The 20,427-nt window shown below is 50.4% G+C and overlaps 1 protein-coding gene across 1 annotated transcript in view; it reads right to left on the bottom strand.

Moving 5' to 3' along the window:
* PIK3R5 (phosphoinositide-3-kinase regulatory subunit 5) overlaps positions 1-18,573 on the bottom strand; it is a 28,363-nt gene extending 9,790 nt beyond the window's left edge. Inside the window, exons 1-8 of the mRNA XM_062591762.1 lie at positions 18,477-18,573; positions 9,488-9,588; positions 7,846-7,914; positions 6,875-7,013; positions 3,874-3,943; positions 2,220-2,394; positions 1,391-1,544; positions 461-544 (exon numbers count right to left, since the gene is read on the bottom strand). Coding sequence (XP_062447746.1) covers positions 461-544; positions 1,391-1,544; positions 2,220-2,394; positions 3,874-3,943; positions 6,875-7,013; positions 7,846-7,914; positions 9,488-9,588; positions 18,477-18,573 — 889 coding nt within the window. The remainder of the gene's footprint in view (positions 1-460; positions 545-1,390; positions 1,545-2,219; positions 2,395-3,873; positions 3,944-6,874; positions 7,014-7,845; positions 7,915-9,487; positions 9,589-18,476) is intronic.
* Between the last annotated feature and the right edge of the window lie 1,854 nt (positions 18,574-20,427).

A 20,427-nucleotide genomic window follows, 5' to 3' on the forward strand; every position in this document is an offset into this window, starting at 1 on the left:
TGCGAGGCACAATTTTGTCCAAGAAACCAAGCCTGGCACGCTCTGTCTCCAGCAACAGAATGCATTTCAGGGCCATTGGTGCCTCACTCCCAACGTGTCACAATGCAGGCGAAGGTTTTGCTTGGGAGTGCAGCAGGTGTCACCTCAGGGAGTCCTGCTTGAGCAGATGGCCTGTGTCTTCTCCCGTCTGGGATGGACACATCGCTGCCAGGGGATGCCAGAGCTCCTAGCCTGCTGTGTTACACCACCCACTACCACTGACAATTTAGCGGCTCCTTCAGGCTCTGACTGCACTTGGTGCCACATGCCCCAATGCAAAAAGGGCTCATGGTGGGCAGACCTGCTGCTCTGTCACTCCTGTGGTCACTGAGATAGGGTAGCCCTCCTGATGAGCCTGCCTGTGACGGGCACCAGAGGGCTGAGATCTCCTGGAGAAGACAGGGGTCACTTCTCAGCTTACCAAAGTTATCCTGATCCCAGCTGTAAGTGTAACAGCGAGCCGGGGGGATGGGGATGGTGTGGAGCTTGTGGGCCTGGGCCTCACCTGGGAGGAGAGAGGAAGAAAAGAGAAGTTAGTTTGCAGGGACCCTCCTGCATGGAGACACTGTGTCAGACCACAGGTTCCTCCATCACTCTGCCTTCCTCCTCAATGTCCTCAGGACTACCTGCAGAGGATGACAGGGGATGCTTTCCCTCCCAAAGCAAATTTAATGTCCTTGCGTGGGTCTGAGATAGACCCCTCCTGACTGCAAGCAGAGGGAATAAGGCCCCAGCACATCCTGTCCCATCTGCTTACAGCATGTTGCACTCCCCACCTGCCCTCCAGCTCCACAGCCTGGATACCGATCCTGGTGGCTCGCAAGCTTTACCCCTCCAAGTAACCCTCCTGCTAGGAGCCATCACCCCCAGGACCTACAGCAGCCTGAAGCAGATGCTGTCCACCTCAATGCACATATTTGCAGCAGCCCAGGTCATGTGTAGCACCAGTGCTGCTGCCATTATCCAGGAGCACTATGAGATTGTGTCTGTGGGGATAAAAGGACATTTGGCACTTCTAAGAGCTATCAGTTCAGGCTGCCTGCAGATTCAGGCAGATATCACTGTTACAATCAGTTTCTGATTGAATGTTTTTATCTCACCCACAAAGGCTGGAGATTTTTGTTTTGTTTTGTTTTAATGAAAGATGAGAAACAATTTCTGGTTCATCATGTGGTTATGAAATAAGACCTGGGCTTTTCTGTTGTGCTAGGTTGAAACTTTGTGCAAAACAGGATTTCACACTTCAAAGGGCCAGCTCCTGACACCCTCAAAACAGAGGAGTTCATCTTTTGCAATGGGCTGAGCTGTCAGAATACCCTGGAAGACGTGATGGCCCAGAGGGGAGTCTCACCCACGACTGCAGAGAAGGCTGCAGCTCCAGCGATGTCTTGCAGAGCAGACTGCAATTGTTCTCGTGCCAAGGCCGAATCACTGCTGGCAGCTGCTGTCTCCTGGGCCTCTACGGTGCTGGCGTAGATCTCCGAGAGCTCTTCTAGTGATTTGGACTGAAGGGGAATAGAGGCAAAAAGAGAGATGGAGTGGGTTCCCTAGCAAAGCTAAAGCACAATGCTGTGGGGCAGATCATTAGGTGCCAACTTCCCTTCTTCTACTATCTCCTCCTCTCCCTAAAACTTCTGCAAAGGAAAAAAAAAAAAAAAAAAAAAAAAAAAAGCCTTTAAGCATACCTAAAAGGTAAGTTTTCATCCTCTATGAACACCAAAGTGCTCCTCTGACCAAATGAAATCTTTGGTTCTAATTCAAATCTTTCTCCCTCTACTTAAGCACAGAGAAAGGAATGAAGCAGTAAAGCAGTAAAAGGCAAGGTACTCCCTCCTTTCACAGCACAGAGCTCAAGTCTAAGCTGAGCAGAGAAGGGAAAGATGTATGTTTTTTCACAAGAAGTGTTATCAAAACACTTTTTTTTTTTTGGAGGATCAAATATCATTTTGGTCAGGAAATACACCAGCCAGTTGCACCCAAAATGTCCCCAGCTGCACTGCCGCATAACCAAAGCGATGAGCTGGACCACCGTGCTGCAAGATCTCACCTCGTCCCGCAGCCGACAAGGCTTGGAGTGGTTTGCTGCTCACTTGTCTGAGTGCTTTCCTGCAACAGCTGAGCCATGCCAAGGTGCCATGGCTGCATCATTCATGGGCCTGGCAGGACAGGGCAGTGCCTACCTTCAGGAGGTGGCGGAGGCTGTCCAGGTCGCAGCGGGTGCCGAAGTTGGCCTGGTAGAGGTGCTCCAGCAGTATGAGGAGTGTGGCACGCCGTGGCAGCCCGGGGGTGCTCAGCTTCTCCGCGATGGAAAGGAACTCGCTCTGCACCTCGGAGCGGTTGAGCAGCAGCACGGTGCTAGGGGTGGAGGGGACAGTGATTAGCCAAGCAGGCAGGCTCGTTCCCTGTGCTGGCCACCAATGGCACATGGGGGACACATGACTCCTGGACGAATTCACGCTAGATGGCAGTGTCCTCTCACAGTAGTGGCAGCCAGGCTCTAGGTCTGTGTAGGGGTGCCAGATACGCACCACGGGGCCATGGCCAGCCTCCATCCTCCCCGCGTGGGACATCCCTTGTGCATGGACTGTCCTGTGTCGCCTGCTGGGCTGGTGATACAGCTGCTCAAGCATCCCCAGCCAGCTCCAAGTCAACAGCCAGTTCTCCAAACCCAACACACAGCAAGAAAGGAAGGGCAGGAAATTAGAAGTCCCCCCACAGATATCTTCCTGCTGATGGATGCTGGTCAGAGCACTGCTTCTGAACTTCACAGTGCTGCAAAAAATTAAGCCAGCTGAAGAACTCTGCTCTCAGCAGTGAGACCATGCAGGTATCATCTAAGACGTCTGTGCTGAGAGTGGCTGGATTAACGTGCCTGAGGCAGGGGGGCTTCGGAGAAAGCTGGTGTATTTGCTTCTAGCTCAGGGAATGAGCACAAGCTTTGCGTAAGGCCAAAGTTCAGCTTTGTGTATAGCTTTATGCCAATTTTTCCGGTTTTTATGCAGATACAGCCATCTTGCTGTAAGCCACCGATGGTTGCACTTGCACCAGTGTAAGTGTGAGGAACGGGATAGCGGTACTGGGAAAGCACCATATTTACAAGAATGCAGCTGAGTGAGGTACACGTTGTCACAGCTACAGAGACAGACCCAGAGCTGCGCAGCATACATGGACAAGCCAAAAAAGCAAAACAGCCTTCCCACACAGAGCAGGGGTGGCTGCACTAGAAGGATCATCCCCCAGGCAGGGCACCCACAACCAGGCCTCATTTTCCTATTTACAAATGAGGTGCACTGGCAGGAAGAAAGTTTCAGACCTTATGGTTGCAAGGTGCAAAGTTTGAGTGCATTCAGAGCTGCAAAGCTTTAGTTAACCAAACACGAACCCCCAGCACTGCCACAGCTGGGAGAGACTCGCATTTCTCCCTCTTCGGGCTTGCTGCTCCAGAGCACAGAGATCAAACTGACTCCTGGAGGTCTTCTAATGCTGAGATCAGCAGCGCTCTGGGAGGATGTTTTGCCTTTCCTGCCTGTTCACACCAGCTCTGGATCCCTGGAGGGAAAGAACGACTCTGGGAGATGTGGACCCTGACTTCGAGCTGCTGCAGGAGCAGGAGCAGGAGCTGCTGCAACCTCCTTTCATCATCTCTGTTCTCCATCTCCTCTCCCCAGGAGTCCCAGCATCCACCACTACCTTTCAGATGCGGCTCGCTACAGCCTTGCTCCTGCTTTTTAATTAAGGCTGGCTGTGGAAAAGCAGCATGTACTGGCAGAGAGACTACAGGGAGCGATGCAAGCAGTGCTCACAGAGGCTCAGCCCTGCCCTGGCCACACTTACACAGTGGAGCTCTGGTAGCTCTTCACGGGCAGCCCCTGCTCTGCCCTCACCAGCCTCTGGAATGAAATCCCTGTGGGAGAGAAAAGAGGATATGAGAGACAGCAACACTGCAGACTGCTCTGCCTCAGGAACACACCAGCTTTGTCATCTAGTGTAGCCTTCACCAGGCCGAGCTGCAGGGAGGATGAGCTAACCTCATTTCTCAGTTCATGGCCTGGGCAAAGAGGACTTACCGACCCAAGCCCCCAACTCTGAGGCTGGCAATCGCCTCCCATCAGCTAACATAAACCCTGGTGGTGAAGTGAGAGAAGGTGCTGGAGTAGGAAAAGATCAGGCAATGAGTGAAGAGGCTTTGAGGAAGAAAGGCTGGAAACACAAGGAACAGATGGAGGCGATGGGAGAGAAGCCAGAAGGCAAGAAGGGAGAACTGCCCAGTCCTCTGGATTCACAGCCCCTGAGATAGCTGGCAATAGCAAAGCCTGTTTTACCCCTAAGTGGTAGATGGACCAAGTGTATTTTAGAAGCATGTGCCTAAGAAAGATCCTGCAGCATCATCAAGATCCAGCCCCGATATTACCACAGGCAGCTACATCCAAAACTGCGTTGCTGCTCATAGCCCCAAGAGCAGCAGCTGCAGGGAGCACCATACTCCTGCAGGGTCAGGGCTGGGCTCATTGGGTGGCTTGCAATCCTCCACATGGGTTCTCTGACTACAACTGTGTTTACCACTCTTGCTTAGGATAAAGCTCGGGCCCAGTTTGCAGATGATACTTTTGCATTCTTGGCAAATACTGACAGCTGCTTGTTCTTGGTTACTATTTACCCTCATCTCAATAAAAAGCTTTTGCTTAAGCCTCATGGCTGGTCATGGAACCTATGGAAGACGAATAGGAGATCTCAGCCAGGTTTGCAGTGGAGGATGTAATTTTGCTGTTCTTGGCTCCAGATGGCAGGGAGAAGCTTTGGCCAGTGAGCAGCACTAGTGTCACCTGCCACAATACCACCTCCTGTGCTGTGACTTTTGGCAGGGTGGGGAAACCTCACATGTTTGTAGGAAAGGAAAAGCCTTTGGATCAAAGTTCCCAGCTCAGATAGCCCTGGGAATCAGTGACAGCATGACAAGAGCAGGATGCAGCAAAAGCCTCTCAGCACTGAGGTTTTCACAGCAGTGGTTGCAACAGGCCCCCAGTGGGTGTCACAGTAATAACTGACCAGAAAGGAGCTGGAGAAGCCCACAGTGCTTGCAGATCATCAGCCTGGCAGTAGCCGGGCATGTCCTCACCTTCAGACCAGACCTAGCTTGCCCAGCACCAGCACCAGTCACATACAGGCTGCTCTGCAGGCAGAGCCTGAGCCCAATGCTCCTTCCCAGATGGCTCCTTCCCACTCACCCTGCACTGTGGAAGCATGAGACAGGTGTCCACCTGCCTGTGCCTGGCCTGCAGCTTTGAGTTGGAGACTGGATGTGCACAATGACCCACCCTGGACCTTACACAACAGTCTTGGTTTGCATAGAGACTTGCAAAAAGAGAAGTTTAAAGGAAGGGATCCATCCCAATCTCCCCTCTGCACACTAGATGGCCAGCGTGCTGGCCCCAGGGATCCTGCGAATCTGCAGGCACAGGCTAAGCTGTGTTGGCACAGCGGGTCTGCAATTCACACTCCCCAGTGTTCTTGACCAGCAAGCTTTGAGCCAAGGCTAACACAGCCAGTTTGGTATCCACACTGGCCAAGCTCAACTTCCCAGGCCTTGAAAGCATCTGTCATACAACCTGTGCCTACCACCTCACCCATCTCCCCACAGCTGCAATCACCATGCAGCACCTCAGTGCTGGCTAAGAGCCCTGCTGACGCTGGCCCTGTGACTCACCCCTTGCTGCCGCTCACCCGTCTTGCATCTCCATAGGACATTGCTGCAGGGTTGCAGCGGTGACCCCATGTTGCGTGCCTTGTCAGCAGCATGGGGAAGCATTGCTGGCCTCAGCTGCCAGCAAACACAGCCATTCAAGCTCTCCTAAGTCCTGCTCAGAGCAGGTCTTGGTATCATTGGCTCCATATGGGGATTAAACAAGGGCTGAAATTTGCTCTAATGTAGGACTGTGTAATAATGACTGCACAAGCCATCAAAAGACGGGAAGATTAGGAGAAAGGGCCTTTTAGAAATAATTGGAGGAACTGCTCCACTGGGAACAACAGGACACATCCACAAGGAGTACTTAATTAAGAGAAGCACAGTTGCTGGTGAGATGTGTCCAAAGCCATATCACAAGGTAACATCTCTGCTATAAAGAAACAGCTGGGGAGTCCCTCAGACCCTACAGAAATTTCCAGGCAACGGCAGGCTCAAAGGCTAAAGCCACCTTGATGCTAGTGAATGGACCCACTGTTATTACTCCAGTTATGCACTGAGTCACTGAGCATCTCAAACAAAACCCTAGGCTCGGCAGGCGGAAGGAGCCAACACATGCTTTGCCATGCAAAAGACCCACCAGACTGAAAGGCAGCCAGGAGGCAATTACCTTTTTTGCTAATCCATACAGGTCCAAGAGTCCTGGGATGCTCCCACTACCTTGCATATAAAGCAACCACTAAAACCATAACCCAGCTGTCTAACTCTGCTCCTCCAGAGAAATGCAGTCTCACCTTGGTACCTGTACCTCACCTGTACCACCAGGGTAAAACATTCAGAGGGTGGAGGGTAGAGATCCTCATGTCCCAGAAAAGCCAAGGTGAAGGGGATGCAGAGCACAAGGTAAACAGACATCATGCTCAAACTGCATGGGACTCATGGAAGCAAACGGAGATTAAGACAGCAAGATCAGGAAAGTCTCAGCCGGAAATGTGGCCATGGCCAGTCACAGCACCAGGCTTTTTTGCTGAGACCTGCAAAATGCGCACAACCTCAGCCCCTCACTATAGCGCACCCCTAGAGAAAAGCCATGCCAGCACCACGTGAAGACTGTGCAGTGGGGTGGGAGCACGTGGGCAGGCTTCTGCTTACCTGGGGCCTTGAGCTCATCACTGATAAAGGTGAGCAACTCCCGGAAGATGTCACAGTAGGGCACAGGCCAGGTGAGGAAGTTATGGTAGATGCTGGCAGCCTTCAGGAGCAAGTCGGATCCTGGAGGAAAGTGAGGAGCCTGCAGGAGATGGGGCAGGGGGAGCACAGTTAGAAACAGAGCAAGGACATGAGCTTCAATGTCTGAGCTACCACCACCCTCAACCTCTCTTCCCAGAGATGTCCAGGTTGCACAAGGTAATTATTGCATAAGAAAGTGAGGGTTTAGGCTGGAAGTGGGAGAAGGAGGACCAGACCAGAGGTTTGCCAAGGGACAACCTGTCCTACTCCAAGGAAGGGTCAAAGAAACTCCATTTTGCACAGCTACAGAAAGACTTGATCCTTTCTGCACCTTCCCAACCTCTGCCTACGGCTCATGTGCCAAAGTCAGAGTTTTTCCTGATATATATTTTAAGATAATTAAAGATGAATCCCATTAAAGTTTGTGCTTTTGCAAGGTCTGGCAGCAATGATTTCCTTGGGATAATGATGCATTGTGCTAATAATAATAATAATAAAAAAGTATTTCCTGTGAAAGCTCTGCTGCTTCTTTTCGTTAGAATTGTCTATATATTTTGCACAACTGTAAGGGACAATGAAAAATTGGCGTTCTCTGCACAGAAACATTGTCCGACTCTTTCTGATAGACCCATCTTTAAATGCAAAGATTAAAAAAATGGGAGCTCATTTTCTTCCACCTCTCTTGGTTTGTGCAACAGTTGTCTAGTCTTGATCCCTGTAGGTCTGTAGGTACTGGATCTTTTCTGAGATGAATTGATCAAAGCAGACCGTGATCTTTCAGCTGAAAACTACCCAGATTTACGTGACAGTCCTGCTCAGTTCCCATGGGGCCCCAGTTCCCGTACCTCCCACGGAGTCAGGGTTAAACCACATTCAGCAGCCACAGGACTTACATACAGGACCGCATAGTAGAAAAGCAGTGCCAGTGGAGTTACAAGATCATAGTCACACTTCTCCTGGACCTGTAGGAAATAGCCCAAGGGGAGAAGGATGAGCAGGGCCTCCTTGCCTCGTGTGTTACCCAAATGCTTCCTCCAAGGTGCCAGGGGATTCCCCAGTAATGCCAACGTGCACCCAACCCTGCACCATCACATCCCTATCCTCGTCCGAGTGGAAGTACTTGCCTCCAAGGGGAAATAACCATGGAAGCACAACAATCCACACCAACTGGACAGCAGGTCAGCACACACTTCCTCTCTACATTTCCACTTGGGAAGGTGTATGAAGCTGAGTGCCCAACCCTCAGACACATTCAATCTTTGCGGAGTTGCACAAAATTTTAGGAAAATGACTCAAAGGGGGCAGTTCGGAGATGTAAAGTCAGGCAAGCTGCTAGCCCAGCCCCTGCAAGCAGCTTACAAAACTAGGCAACACAGTGCAAAATCAGGCATTTTTGCCAGTCTTCACCGGTGAAGAGCCAGCAGAATTATTTCACTGGGGGATATGGTGATGACTCAAGAATACACTTGCAAACACTATTTCCCCCCATTTCTCAGCAGAGTACAAAGTGGAATATATACCCAATGTTGTCTGTGATTAGCTCAATTCCAGCCATTAAAAAAGAAGAAAAATCAGGTGGGGGAGGGAGGGGAAGGTGCCGGTCTTATTAGTCTGCATTGGTTCTTTCTCCCACATTGCCATGTTTTCCAAACTTCCTCTGAAGCCTGGCAGCTAGACCACATTTCTTCCATGAAAAATGAAAGGCAACGTTTATCCAATCATCACATGAATCCCAGTGCTGAGGCTTTAGCAGAAATGCCAGCATTTCCTCCCACATCAAGGGATTCCTCAGAGGTCTTCCCAGCTTCGTCTTGACGTGACCCTGCTTAGCTGGGCCACATTGCACTTTTCCCTCATACAACAGGATCACGGCAGACTGATGCGGTCGGCTCCCCTGCGTCTTGCCTGTCTGCTTCGCTTGACCTGCCCGTTGCTGCAAGGCTGACCTGCGCTCAGCAGGACAGCGCTCGCTCACAGTCCCTAACCGACAGCAAGTCCTACTTCTGCAGGAAGCCAAGCAGAGCCGTGGCAAAGTTTCCATTAAAAACAACAGGAAACCTTCAATTTGCTCTGAATTGGACAAGCGACTCCCACTATCAGGAAGGCAGTTGGAAGGTCAGATCCATCTATGTAGCGCTCCCCCTGGGAGGGCTCCGTCCCCAGCATCCCAGGAGCCAGGACTCAAGCAGCATGTTGGGAACCCAAACCTCTTCCCCGGCACCTGTGGTGTGATTCAAAGAGCAGCTCAGGCTTTCCCTTGCAGCCACCATGCACGGGATGTAGGGAGCTGCTCTGGCCAGAGCTGACACTGTCTCAAACCTGGTAGCAGTGGGGGCTGATGAAATTTCCATCAGAGAAGGCAGATCTTGTAGCCTTACCCAGCCCCAGCGATACCAGTAGAGAAACAGCAACTAAAGAGCTAAGAGCACATATATCCATCATGCACCCATAACAAAAGTCAGTGAAGCAGAAAAGCATCCTTCGAGCCAGGACACAGCCAGTCTCCCCCCTCCTCCCCAGTGGCCATGAGCTCACCTCTTCAGCTTTGCTGAGGATTTTCTCCATGAGGATGAGGTAGTTTCCCGCATCTCGGCTGACCAGCTCCTGAAGGCTCCAGCAGTTCAGACACAGCCCAGCTAGGAGGAAGACAGAGAGCAGCCACGATTCACCCCTGGGTTCAAGAAGTTTACAGGAGGGATGCACAATATGAATGGGTCAAGGCGAAGGTGTTTGATGCCTGTGTGGTGTAACCGTAGAGGAAGAAACCATATGCCCTCATTCTGAAGGGTTCTTATCTCTGTTGATGGTTTTATCTTGGCAGCATTGCATTATGCCCAAGCGTCATCCTGCTGTTACTCACACAACTGAACACATGTAGCTTGGTCTATTCTCTCCCCCCTGGAGAGAGGTTAATTCACCAAAATCCCTGCACTGCTGCATGCCTACAGCAGAGGTCAAGAGGGACGAGTGTGACACAGGCTTAACATGGTTAAACATGCCATTTCCCTTGTGGGAGTTTCTGAAGACAAAAAATCCTATCTTAGCACAGAAAGCTTGCTAGTTCCATCCCCTAACCTGCTGTGTCCTGGCTCAAATGCCCCATGGACATTATCACAACCTCTGGATCTGCCCTGGAGATGCATCACTCCCTGCACACAACACCTCAAACAAGACCCAGGCCTCAAATGTGGCTGCAGAGGGGTCATGGGCTGCCAGGGCCACACTCAGGAGGTACCACACTCTCATTCCTGCCAACCAATTGCTTCCATCCTTCAGCATCATAGCCTGCTCCCCCCTGTGGATGCAGTCACCAAGAAATGAAGACAAGTTGGAGCAAGATGACCTAGACACTGTCACCAAATCATCAACCTATTCCTAGAAGTCATTGCAGTGAAAGATCACATAAGAACTTTTATTAAGCCTTGCTAGCATTTATTCCACCTCCTCAGCCCCTCAAAAGTGTTATTAAAGGTGTGTGTACATATGTATATATATATAAATAAATATATACACATATAAATAAAAAGATGAAGAGAGAGGGAGAGAGAGAGAAACCAGATATGGAAAGAGGAGTGTTGCCATGAAAAGGGATGGAGGATCCTTCACCCAGGTTGATCAAAACCCTCTTTGCCTCCATCCCCAGACAATTGTTTCTCACTGCTGGGACATGACTTCCCTCCTCAATGTAACCACACAGCAAACGGCCCTCACTGTTTGTCATCTCCAGGGATTTTATCATCAGACCAAGCAGATTTAGTGCTGACATTGCCCAGCTCGGCCCACAGCGCGATCTGGATGGCACGAGCATCAGGGCTCCTCCACACTCAGTCAATGCGAAGCAAAGAAGAGAAACAGAGCATCTCTCGCGGCAGGGAAGCAGGGCTAACGATCAAAGAGGAGAGATAAATATAAATCCAGCTATGCTCAGCTCACACGTTCTATTAAATCGCACAGAAACGTAACAAACGCATCAGCCCTTGTGTGCTGGCTGCAACATTGGAACCAGCACAGAAAAAAATACTGCGAGTTGGCAACACTTCCCCTGCCAGTTCCAAGCTGCCTTTGGAAGAAGGCCGATGACAAGATAGGCAATATTAGTGCTAAGGTCACAAACACAATCTTCATTTGTCTCCTCCATGAATAAACATTCCCTCATCATGACAAGTACTGTTATTTCTATAGTTTTATGCCTAGCTCATAGTTGAACAAACAGGGCAGGGCAGGAAAGCCCCCCTCCCCCACTGCCATGCAACATTTTACTTTCAATGAATCAACATTTTCCAGTAGAGAAAGATCCTGCCGGAAAGTTTCCAGGGAGCTCCAATACACTCACTTCAGGTCTGAGGTCAGAGAGAAACAGCGTCGTACAGCAGTTCCTCCCTCTGCACAAACATACACGCAAATACATCTACCAGCTGCCTCATCTGCAGCCACCAAATCGGGCAGGGGATCACTGATAACAGTCTGCAACTTCATGACCAAGCATAAGCATACGAGCAAGATTAATTACAGTTGTAATTTTTAATTAAAAGGCAATACTATCTGCATCTTGCTGGGTTTGTTTACACCCAAAATGTTCTCAGTGTGGCCTCATATTGCAATACCTAGCCTACAAAGGCACAACCACAGCGATTTGCCAATTCAAATATGTTCCTGTTTTCCTTTGAACCTCTTTCTTCTCCTAAGTCAGCGTAATTGCGCAGAGTCATGACTCTGCTCTGGACTCGGCTCCAGCAGATTGCTCAAGTAAATCAATATTGTCCTAGAGTGTGGCATCCTCCAGGGAAAGCTCCAGGGCTTGTGAGATTTTTCAAGAAAGTAACTGTCCCAGCAGAAGCTGTCAGAGCTGCCGGGAACTTTGCTGAACTCAGCAGGCAGCGGTTGGGCTAACACAGCGCTGGGGACACCTTGGACAACCCACCCTGCATTGCCTGCGTGGTCGGCACAGATTTTTTCCAGCCTCGTTATACGCGGGAGCCAGAGCAAGCCAGGCCATGCCGGCTCCTTGCCGGCACAAAAGGAGAGGTCTGGCAGTACGGAGCAGAATTAGCAAGAGCGGTAGGGCTGGATTTCATCTCTGTGCATCGCCAGACGAGGAGAACGCTGCTTCCTGCACGAGTGTAACCACAAACACAAATAGCCCAGCAAGACACAGGCTCTTTCCTTCCTCTCAGTTCTAACGCGAGAGGAGGAAATTGATTGCAGCAGCGGCTCGCTGTGCTGTCCCGGACCGAACAGCATTGAGGAAGACACGCTGGGCTCCCTCCTCAGCGAGCAGCCATGCAAACCCGCAGTGAACAGGCCTGGGGAGAAGGGAAGGTAGTAGGGACACGGGGTGGCCTCAAGGGAAGTATTGCAAATATCATACGGGCCTGAGGTCTCGCAGGGCATTTCTGAATCTTCTACGGGAACCAGGAGCTCAAGCACAAGGACGTGGCAATGGTAAGTTTGAGTGACACATCAGTGTAATCGGAGAAATTTCAGTTTAACACGTGGTCATGCCAAGGAGCCAGGGATTACCCACAATCCAAACTCTTCCCCGAGGCAGAAAGCTGCAAGGGTCTGAGCTCCTAAATTTGGCTAAGCACCATTATTCAAGCCAAGAAACAGCTGAGCCCTTGCTAAAAGCACTCTCAAAGACAAAACATTCTGGCTCTCAAATCCCCAGACACAGTATATAGAGACCACGAGGCAAAGCAAAGCGTCCAGTGCCATCAGACATCAGTCAGGACAGGAGACAGACCTTGGTGGGAATTGCCTCCCCTCACCACTGTGCCTTCCCTCCGCACACAGCCCAGGCGAGCATCCGCTTCCTCGGTGCCATGAGCAGAATCAGTCCCTGGAGCCATATTCCTTGCAGGCAGACTAAAGGATATTTGAGCATCGAGCGTGATGCTCCTCCCTGTGCAGGAAGGAGCTGCTTCACGGCAAAGTCCTGCTCCATCCTCCTGGGGGGCCGTGCCGGGCACCGAGGACACAGTGAGTGTTGTGGCATACGGAGCAGACTTTTACGACCTGCAAAGCAGCATCGTTTTTAATCCCAAGGGCCAGGTCAGGCCAGGAGACACTGCAGGCAGGTGAGAAACCAAATCCAGAGTTATATTTGCATGTTCTTTCCTGGTCCTCATCGTATCCAAGCAGATGGATCCCCCTGATGGTCTGCTGCGATAGCAAATCACGGTGGGTCAGGCCACAAACAGCAAGGCCAGCCTGAGGACAAGTGGTTTTCACCACACCAAACTAGTACAGGGCAGTGGCACTTCTCAGTGCAGGATGGTTTTCCTCAACCCAAGATGTTGAGTTTTTACATGCCCGACCTCAGCAAGTCACCAAGGCAATGAAGAGCGACAGGTTTTATTTAAAATCGAGGGTGGGATTGCCCTCTGGAAATACCCTACGAGTTCCCTCGCTGCCTGCAGAGGAAACCAGCCCTGTTAGACCACGCCAGGCATCCTCCCTGCGGCCGGCAGCCGCCTCGCTGGGGCCTGCGAGCGGAGGCCGCACGCCGCGGACACGCACAGAGCTTGAACCGCTGCCAACCTCGCTCCTGGACTTTGCACTCGCCCTTTAATTCTTGCAGAACAGTTTCTCGCCGCGGGACCCGAGGGAGGGCCCAAAGCAGCGGGGTGCTCGTGCAGCTTGGGATGCCCCCAGATACCTCCTCAGAGCCCCTGCAGCAGGGTCGGCAGAGGGGAGCTCTCGCCCATCACTCTCAGCTGGAGCCCTCTTTTCCGTTAGTCTCTGTAGTGAGTGCTGGAAAATCCTGCGTTGGTGGGGAAGTCCTCTTCATACCTGACTGATCTAACGTTATTAGCGAGAAGGGTTTGCATAGCTCGGTCAGGTGCCTCTCAGCTGGGGAAAACAGAAAGCAAAATCACATAAGCAAACCACTTGATTTAATATCCTAGAAGAAAGCGGTCCGTCCGAGCGCTGCCTGCAAGGAGCGATCTGCTTTCTCCCTGCTGCGAAGCCGAAGCGATCAGAGTGCCGATACGCTCGTCACAGGCGAGCTCCGATGCTGCCTAGCAGAGGTGGCAAGATCAGCCCTTGCAAATGTGCCTGGCGCAGGGGGCCGGGAACCAGAACTCCTGCCCTGTAGCCCCCAAGCTGAACGGGTTTGTCACACGAGGCATCGGAGACCTCCCGGCAGGGTCAGGCGAGCAGCTGAGAGACCACACGCATTTCTCTTTATATGCGAAGAAAGAGTCGGATCCATCTGCCCACAACACAGGAGGCTTCACAGCTCGCAGCCTGGCCATGGACAGGTCTGGTTGGTACACACGGAGCCGCAGAAGTGGGACAAAACCCTGGTTATCCCAACTGTCCGAACAAGCGCAGACCAGGATACCTCCGGCATGAACCCCAACCTAAGTCGCTGCACCTTTTTTTGCAGAGAAGAAAAAAAAAAAAAAAAAAGGCAGCCCAGTACAACATAGGGTTCACTACTAATATGCACCTCCACTATCCGATCTGGAGAAAAACCTCCTTTGGAAGCCCAGAACCTCGGAGCAGGGACCCAGCACAGCGCTGAGCCCAGCCCCAGGCCACACGCAAGGCTGCACAGAGGCGCTAGCGTAGTGGCCCACGAGCCCCCGGCACACACGCAGGAGAGGAGCTCCGGCACGCTCGGTGTTTTCGCTTTGATCGCTATCGGTGTCAACCAAGATTACGGCATGGTGCCTCAAGCCGAGCGGCAGCAGGGCGAAGGCCCCGTGGGTGGCTTCGGAAGGATGAGGCTTAAAGATTTCTTTTCTGAGAACTGTACCGAGATGCGCTCTCCTCCCAGAGCAGCTCCTTCCTGAATTTGGCAGCTGTGGTTGACATTTCCCCTTTGCTGCTCTTTACAGGGGGCAACTGTCAACTCAGAAAAAGAAATAACAAATGCACCATCTCCCTGCGCCCATGGACTGCAAGACAGGCATCCTCCTAAGCAGCTCCTGGTGCTCTCAGAGGTGATACAGGGTGAGCGGGTGAAAAGAAAATGAAGAGATAACTCCATTTCCTCCCTCCCCCAGCTCCCAGTCCCTTTGTTTCCACTACACCACTGCTAGCATCGTAAAAAATACGGTGATTTTCTCCCGGGGGCTGCCCAGAGGGACTGCAAAAGTCTCACTAGTTAAAGGAACGGGGGGAATCTAAGGCTCCCTCAGGCCCACTCCAAAGGGGGAATTCGGCCCCATGGGAAATGCACAGGAATTGCTTTCCAAAATCAAGCACTGAGCTCACGAAAATATACCCTGAAAAGAGCCATTTACCTGCAAGATAGAGCACACAAAGCAAGACTTCAGTGGACCCTGGACTCCAGAGTCAAAACTGCTGCTCCCATTTCCCAAGTGGTGGCTTTGAGCCACCTGCACCATAGCACCTTTTAGGGCTGCATCCATGCTTAGCACTTCATAGCTCCTCCCCCCACCCCCGCCCCAGCCCAGCCTCTGCCTGCTCCAAGGTTCATTCACAAGTTCTGCAGGGTGCCAGGACAAGCATTTCTGACATGCTTTTTAATCCAAAGGAAAGCTGTCGGTGGCCCCAGGATTGCGAGCAGCTCCATGGCTGATCGTTGTCCCCCAGACCCCAAAACAAGCAACTCCCCATCATGTGCCAGGATGTACGTGCCAGTATCCCAGTGCTCTTGGAGCAAGGCCCACCACAAGCTAAGCACACGGCTTTTGGAAATGACTTCTGCCCATAAGGGATGGGCTGTCAGCTCTGAGGCACAGCGCAGCCTGGGAAGGGCAACCTGGATTGCAGCCATCACAGAGTGGTTGAGGTTGGAAGGGACCTCTGGAGATCATCTAGTCCAACCTCCCTGCTCAGACAAGATCACCTACAGCACACTGCCCAGGACCATGTGCAGACAGCTTCTGAATATTTCCAAGGATGGATCTCAGTGAGAAAATCCATGGCAAGGCTGGGGTAATGAGTTCAGAAGTTAAAATTTGCAGGGTGTAGAAACAAGCACACCTTAATTCTGCAGGTATTGCTGGAAGTACTTCAGACCTTGCATTTGGTTACTTTGTTACTAACCTGGAGACTCACCATAGAGATTTCTGTTTATTCCCCATACATATATTTATCTGACTGCAGTCAAGCAGTGCCGTACATTTCCTTAGTCAGAGCTTAACAAACCGAACACCCGGCATGTAACATCAAACCCTCTTCTCGGTCCCTGACCTGCCAGCATCCTTCATCCTTCCTGGCTTGCACACCCCCAACTCAGAGATACAACAGCACCTCCCCATCTCTGTTCCACACACCACTGCTTAGGCACATCCACACTCCCCATCAGCTCCCGGTCCACCACGATCTCCCAGCTCTTTTTGCACCTCCGATTCCCTGGGACAGCATCTCCATGCCAGCAGTGGCCTGACCTTGGCTGGACCATCTCCTCCGCAAAACACATTTTCACTGCTCACTAGCAAGCCCCTTGCCCACCCAGCAAACAATAAAGTTATTTTTCTCCCTTTAGCATGCTCTGATTTTATTATCACTTCATGAGCAACACAGAGGAAGGCAAAGAAGCAGCCATCTGAGGTTTCTAGAAGGAAAAAGACATTCTTTTCCATTGCTTGCCTATCACAGAAGGTTCCCACCCCCAAGTTAGACGCAATTAATTTTAATTTGGTTCCTCCAATAAATCAAACAGTTCAGGAAAGATTTTCTTCAGGCAACTTTGGGTTGGTGCTAATTAGCCCACAGACCCTACCACAGACAGGCTCATGGCGCAAAGCTGTGATGGTCAGAGTGTTCCCATTTTGCCTGTTTGCCAACTTCACAAACCTCAGCTATCCAGTCACCTATTTCTGCGGGGAGATGACCACGTATCGGAAGTGATTACTCAGTCATTCTGGAGCAACTGCCTGTAAAATTATTGCGTAAAAATAAAGCATTAAATAATTCAGAAAAGAACAAAATTCTAGTGAGGCTCCAACCCAAAAAGCTGCAGTCTGGAGTGCATTATTTTACTGTCCAAAAGTGGTGAAAAAGAGAGGAAAGCAAATAAATTGGGAAATAAACATGATATAAGAAGTTAAAAAGTGGAAAGGAGAAGGCACGGTTAAGAACAGGATGAAAGGATGTATTAAATATGAGGAACAGAGACTTGCCTTAAATGACAGCCTAGATCTGATACAAGACAAGGATAAAACCATCACTTGTAATACAGGAAAAGCAGAAAATTGAAAACATTTCTGCTCTGTTTTTGAAAAGAAATAGGACTCTTTATTAGGGGGTGTACATAGATATCTGTATTATCCTCTTTCTTCCCAAATCATATGTTATTGCAATAACAAAGTATTTCCTATTCCAACTGCAACTGAGTAGGATGTGAAACAGCAGTTCTTCAAAGGAAACATTTTAAGAGTCAGCAGGACTAGATAACCCACATCCAAGAGCACTAAAAGAACTGGCCGAGAAAAGTCCGCCCCAGGGGTGGCCAGAAAAAGTACTCTCAAGACAGCACAGTTATTAACATTACATCCACCAACAGCTACAGAAACCGGGGTCTGTTGGTCACACTGAAGATTTTTGGTAAGAATACAAATGTGGCTGATGAAAGAGAACTTTTTGATGTGAAAAATGTCTGAGATTCTCCCAGGAATGCCAGGTCATTTTGCCAGACCCATAAAGCCTACATGAAGTGGACCGAAAACCAGTAGGCTGATAGATAGCGGAAAATCATTTGGAATGGGGAATCATCAGGCTGTTTCTAACAGAGGCCACCACCAGCTAATCGCAGCCCCACAAAGTCTTACCTTTGCTAATGAGCTGGACAAATTATGGAGAAGTCATTTTTCTAAAGGCTACCCCAGTACAAACAACACTGAGGGCCTGGGATCACATGAGGGTGAAGTTTGTGAGTGACACAGAAATTGATTAATTATAATTACGGGAAGAGACGAATTACACAGAGCACAATGAATTGCTTGAAAAGGTGGATGCCTTTGAACATGCGTTTTAACAGTGCCAAGAGCAAGGTCGCACTTCCAGGAACACCAAACGTAGGTCACATTTCAGAGATTGCTTCCCACAGTGTGGGGAGACCAAACATGGTATCTGAGCTAGATTTAAATAAAACAGATATAACTCCTGTTTCTGACAATGCAGAGACACTTGCATCAAAGCAAGGCAAGGCTGGCTGGTTAAACAGAAATACTTCGTGGTGAAAAAGACTTCCTTCTCTTTCCAACTCAGGCGGGGATGACTGGCAGGATGCACAACTACTCTGTCAGGTCTTTCTCTTTGCAAGGCCTAATACAAATTGCTCAGCATCTTGGTACATCTTCCTATTGCAACAAAAAGCACAGGAAGATGGACTGCACTGGATCCAACTCTAACTTTGAACCTCAGATGAGAAAAAAGGCCTCCAAGCCCCCAGTAATCCCAGCAAATCACTCCTAACCAAGCGCTCAGGTAGGTTAGTAACAGGAGAATAAATCATGCAAACAGAGACAGAAGAACAGAAGAGCCTGGCCTTATCAAGGCTGTCAGGGAAGCGAGAGTGGCTCAGGGCCATCAGATCACCTACCAGCCCATCTGCTGGAGACAGCATCTCTGCTAAGCCCATGTAGACATCTTTCCAGTGCATGATAGATCCTGTCTTCTGTGCACGTGGTGTGCTGCATTTTAATTCATCTCCTAAACAGAGAGGAGGAAGAAAGTTAGCTTACCAGGTCTTTAATTAAGAACAAGGAAGAAAGCACTGAAACGCTTTCGAAGAGCAGACAAGATGGTCCACGTGATGTCCCTGTTAGTGACTCCTGGCAACCTTTGCACCCCAAAGTCAAAAACGTGCCCCCTCTGGTAGCTATCATCTTCCACTCTGCTCCCCAAAACAGCAAAGAAAAGGAGGTGCACACATTTGTGACTCGATTGCTAGCGAGGCCAACGGGCTTGTAGTCCCCTCCGACCTGCCACATGCATGTCGGCGTTCTCATAATTTCCACCAGCAGGACCAAGCAAGTCTCACTCGTGTTTGTGGCAAGGAGGTAATCTTGGGTTAGTCTCCATCGAAGATAACACCGCAAGAGATTAGAACTGCAACATTTTGCAGTGGGCTTGGACGGGAAAAGAGACAGAAGACTCCAAGCTCCTACTGTCTACATTATGCGGAAATTATTTTTGATGGCTCCGATGTCCACTTGTGGTAGTCGCAAACGCCACATGCTAGTTGTACACCAGCAAGATCATCCAGGAGAGCTGTGGATTCTGCCTCCGTCACTGTCACTTTGCTGCTGTGCAGTCGACACGAAGAAAAAATCCAGGTGCCCCTCTCGCAATGCAGGAAAACACTGGGAGGACCAAGCTGAGCGTGTTGTCAGCCCAAACGCCAGAGGATGTTGTGAAACAGTGGATTGCAGGCCTGGCTGCCCACTTTTCACAATCCAGCTCTCTGTGTCTCACCTCTCCTCCAGCGCTCAGAGTACAAACCTAATCCTTGTGCTGGCAGGATTGTGAGGAAGATTCTATCCCACCCCATTCAAAAGTACTAGCCCGGGGCCCTGAAAATAAAATCAGCTTGCCCAGAACATTTCAGTACAGCAGCAGCCACACACCTGCCTCTTCTGTGAGCAAAGGGATTCCCAGCAGAGAGAGATTTCCTTCTTCCCTGCAACATCAGCTCCGCCATCCACACGGACATTAGACACACACCTCTCTCAACACGCAGGGAAGAGTTTCTCTTCCAGACTCTTTGCTTCTTTGCTTCTTGGTTAAAAGCTACACAAACACACACACACAAAAAAAAAATTCTGACAATGCTAGAAAAAACACCAGCTGAGGGGGTCTTTGCTTTCATCCAGGTCAGTACATTCCTTTACTCCTGCCATGTGCTCCTGCTCAGATTGCTCCCAAAGCTCCCCCAAAATACTTGATTCTCTGTTTATCCTGGTGAAGTTTGATTCTCTGTGTACTTAGTGGGAGCTGGGTCATCACAGCTCCTCACCTTCATCCCAGCAGATGGGAAAGCTGCTGTTATCTCAGCAGAGCCTCCATCAGGTCCCTGCTGTCCGCAGCCTCTCTGCTGCCTTCACGGCCTGGGAGGTTTTTCAGCACAGCCACCTCTGTCAGCGTTTCATTCCTGGCAATTCCCTGGGATGGCTCTGTAAAGCCATGTCCCTGGGGCTCCCCAACAGCGGAGGGAGCTCAACAAGCCACATCCAGCCCTGTTGCTTGGCCCTTCTGATGCTCGAGAAAAGTCACAAATGCCTCCAAACAAGTCAAAACCAAACCCACAGCAAGGAAACACTGACCTGGCAAGTGCAAGCTCTCTCCTTCACCCTGAAGAGGCTCATGGACTCCTCCTACTAATTTCCTACTGCCTCAGCCTATAACTCCATCTTGCCGAAAGTTTTACACATCCACAGAGTCTGGACGAGCTGTGCCTGAGAAGGGCTCTTTCGAGGTGCGCAGGACTGAATGAGCAGAGAATCTGTACATCAGCATCTTAGTCACGACTTGTGGCAAGAGAAAAGCAGTGA

This window comes from Rhea pennata, chromosome 19, assembly GCF_028389875.1.
Source record: "Rhea pennata isolate bPtePen1 chromosome 19, bPtePen1.pri, whole genome shotgun sequence".
NCBI lineage: Eukaryota > Metazoa > Chordata > Aves > Rheiformes > Rheidae > Rhea > Rhea pennata.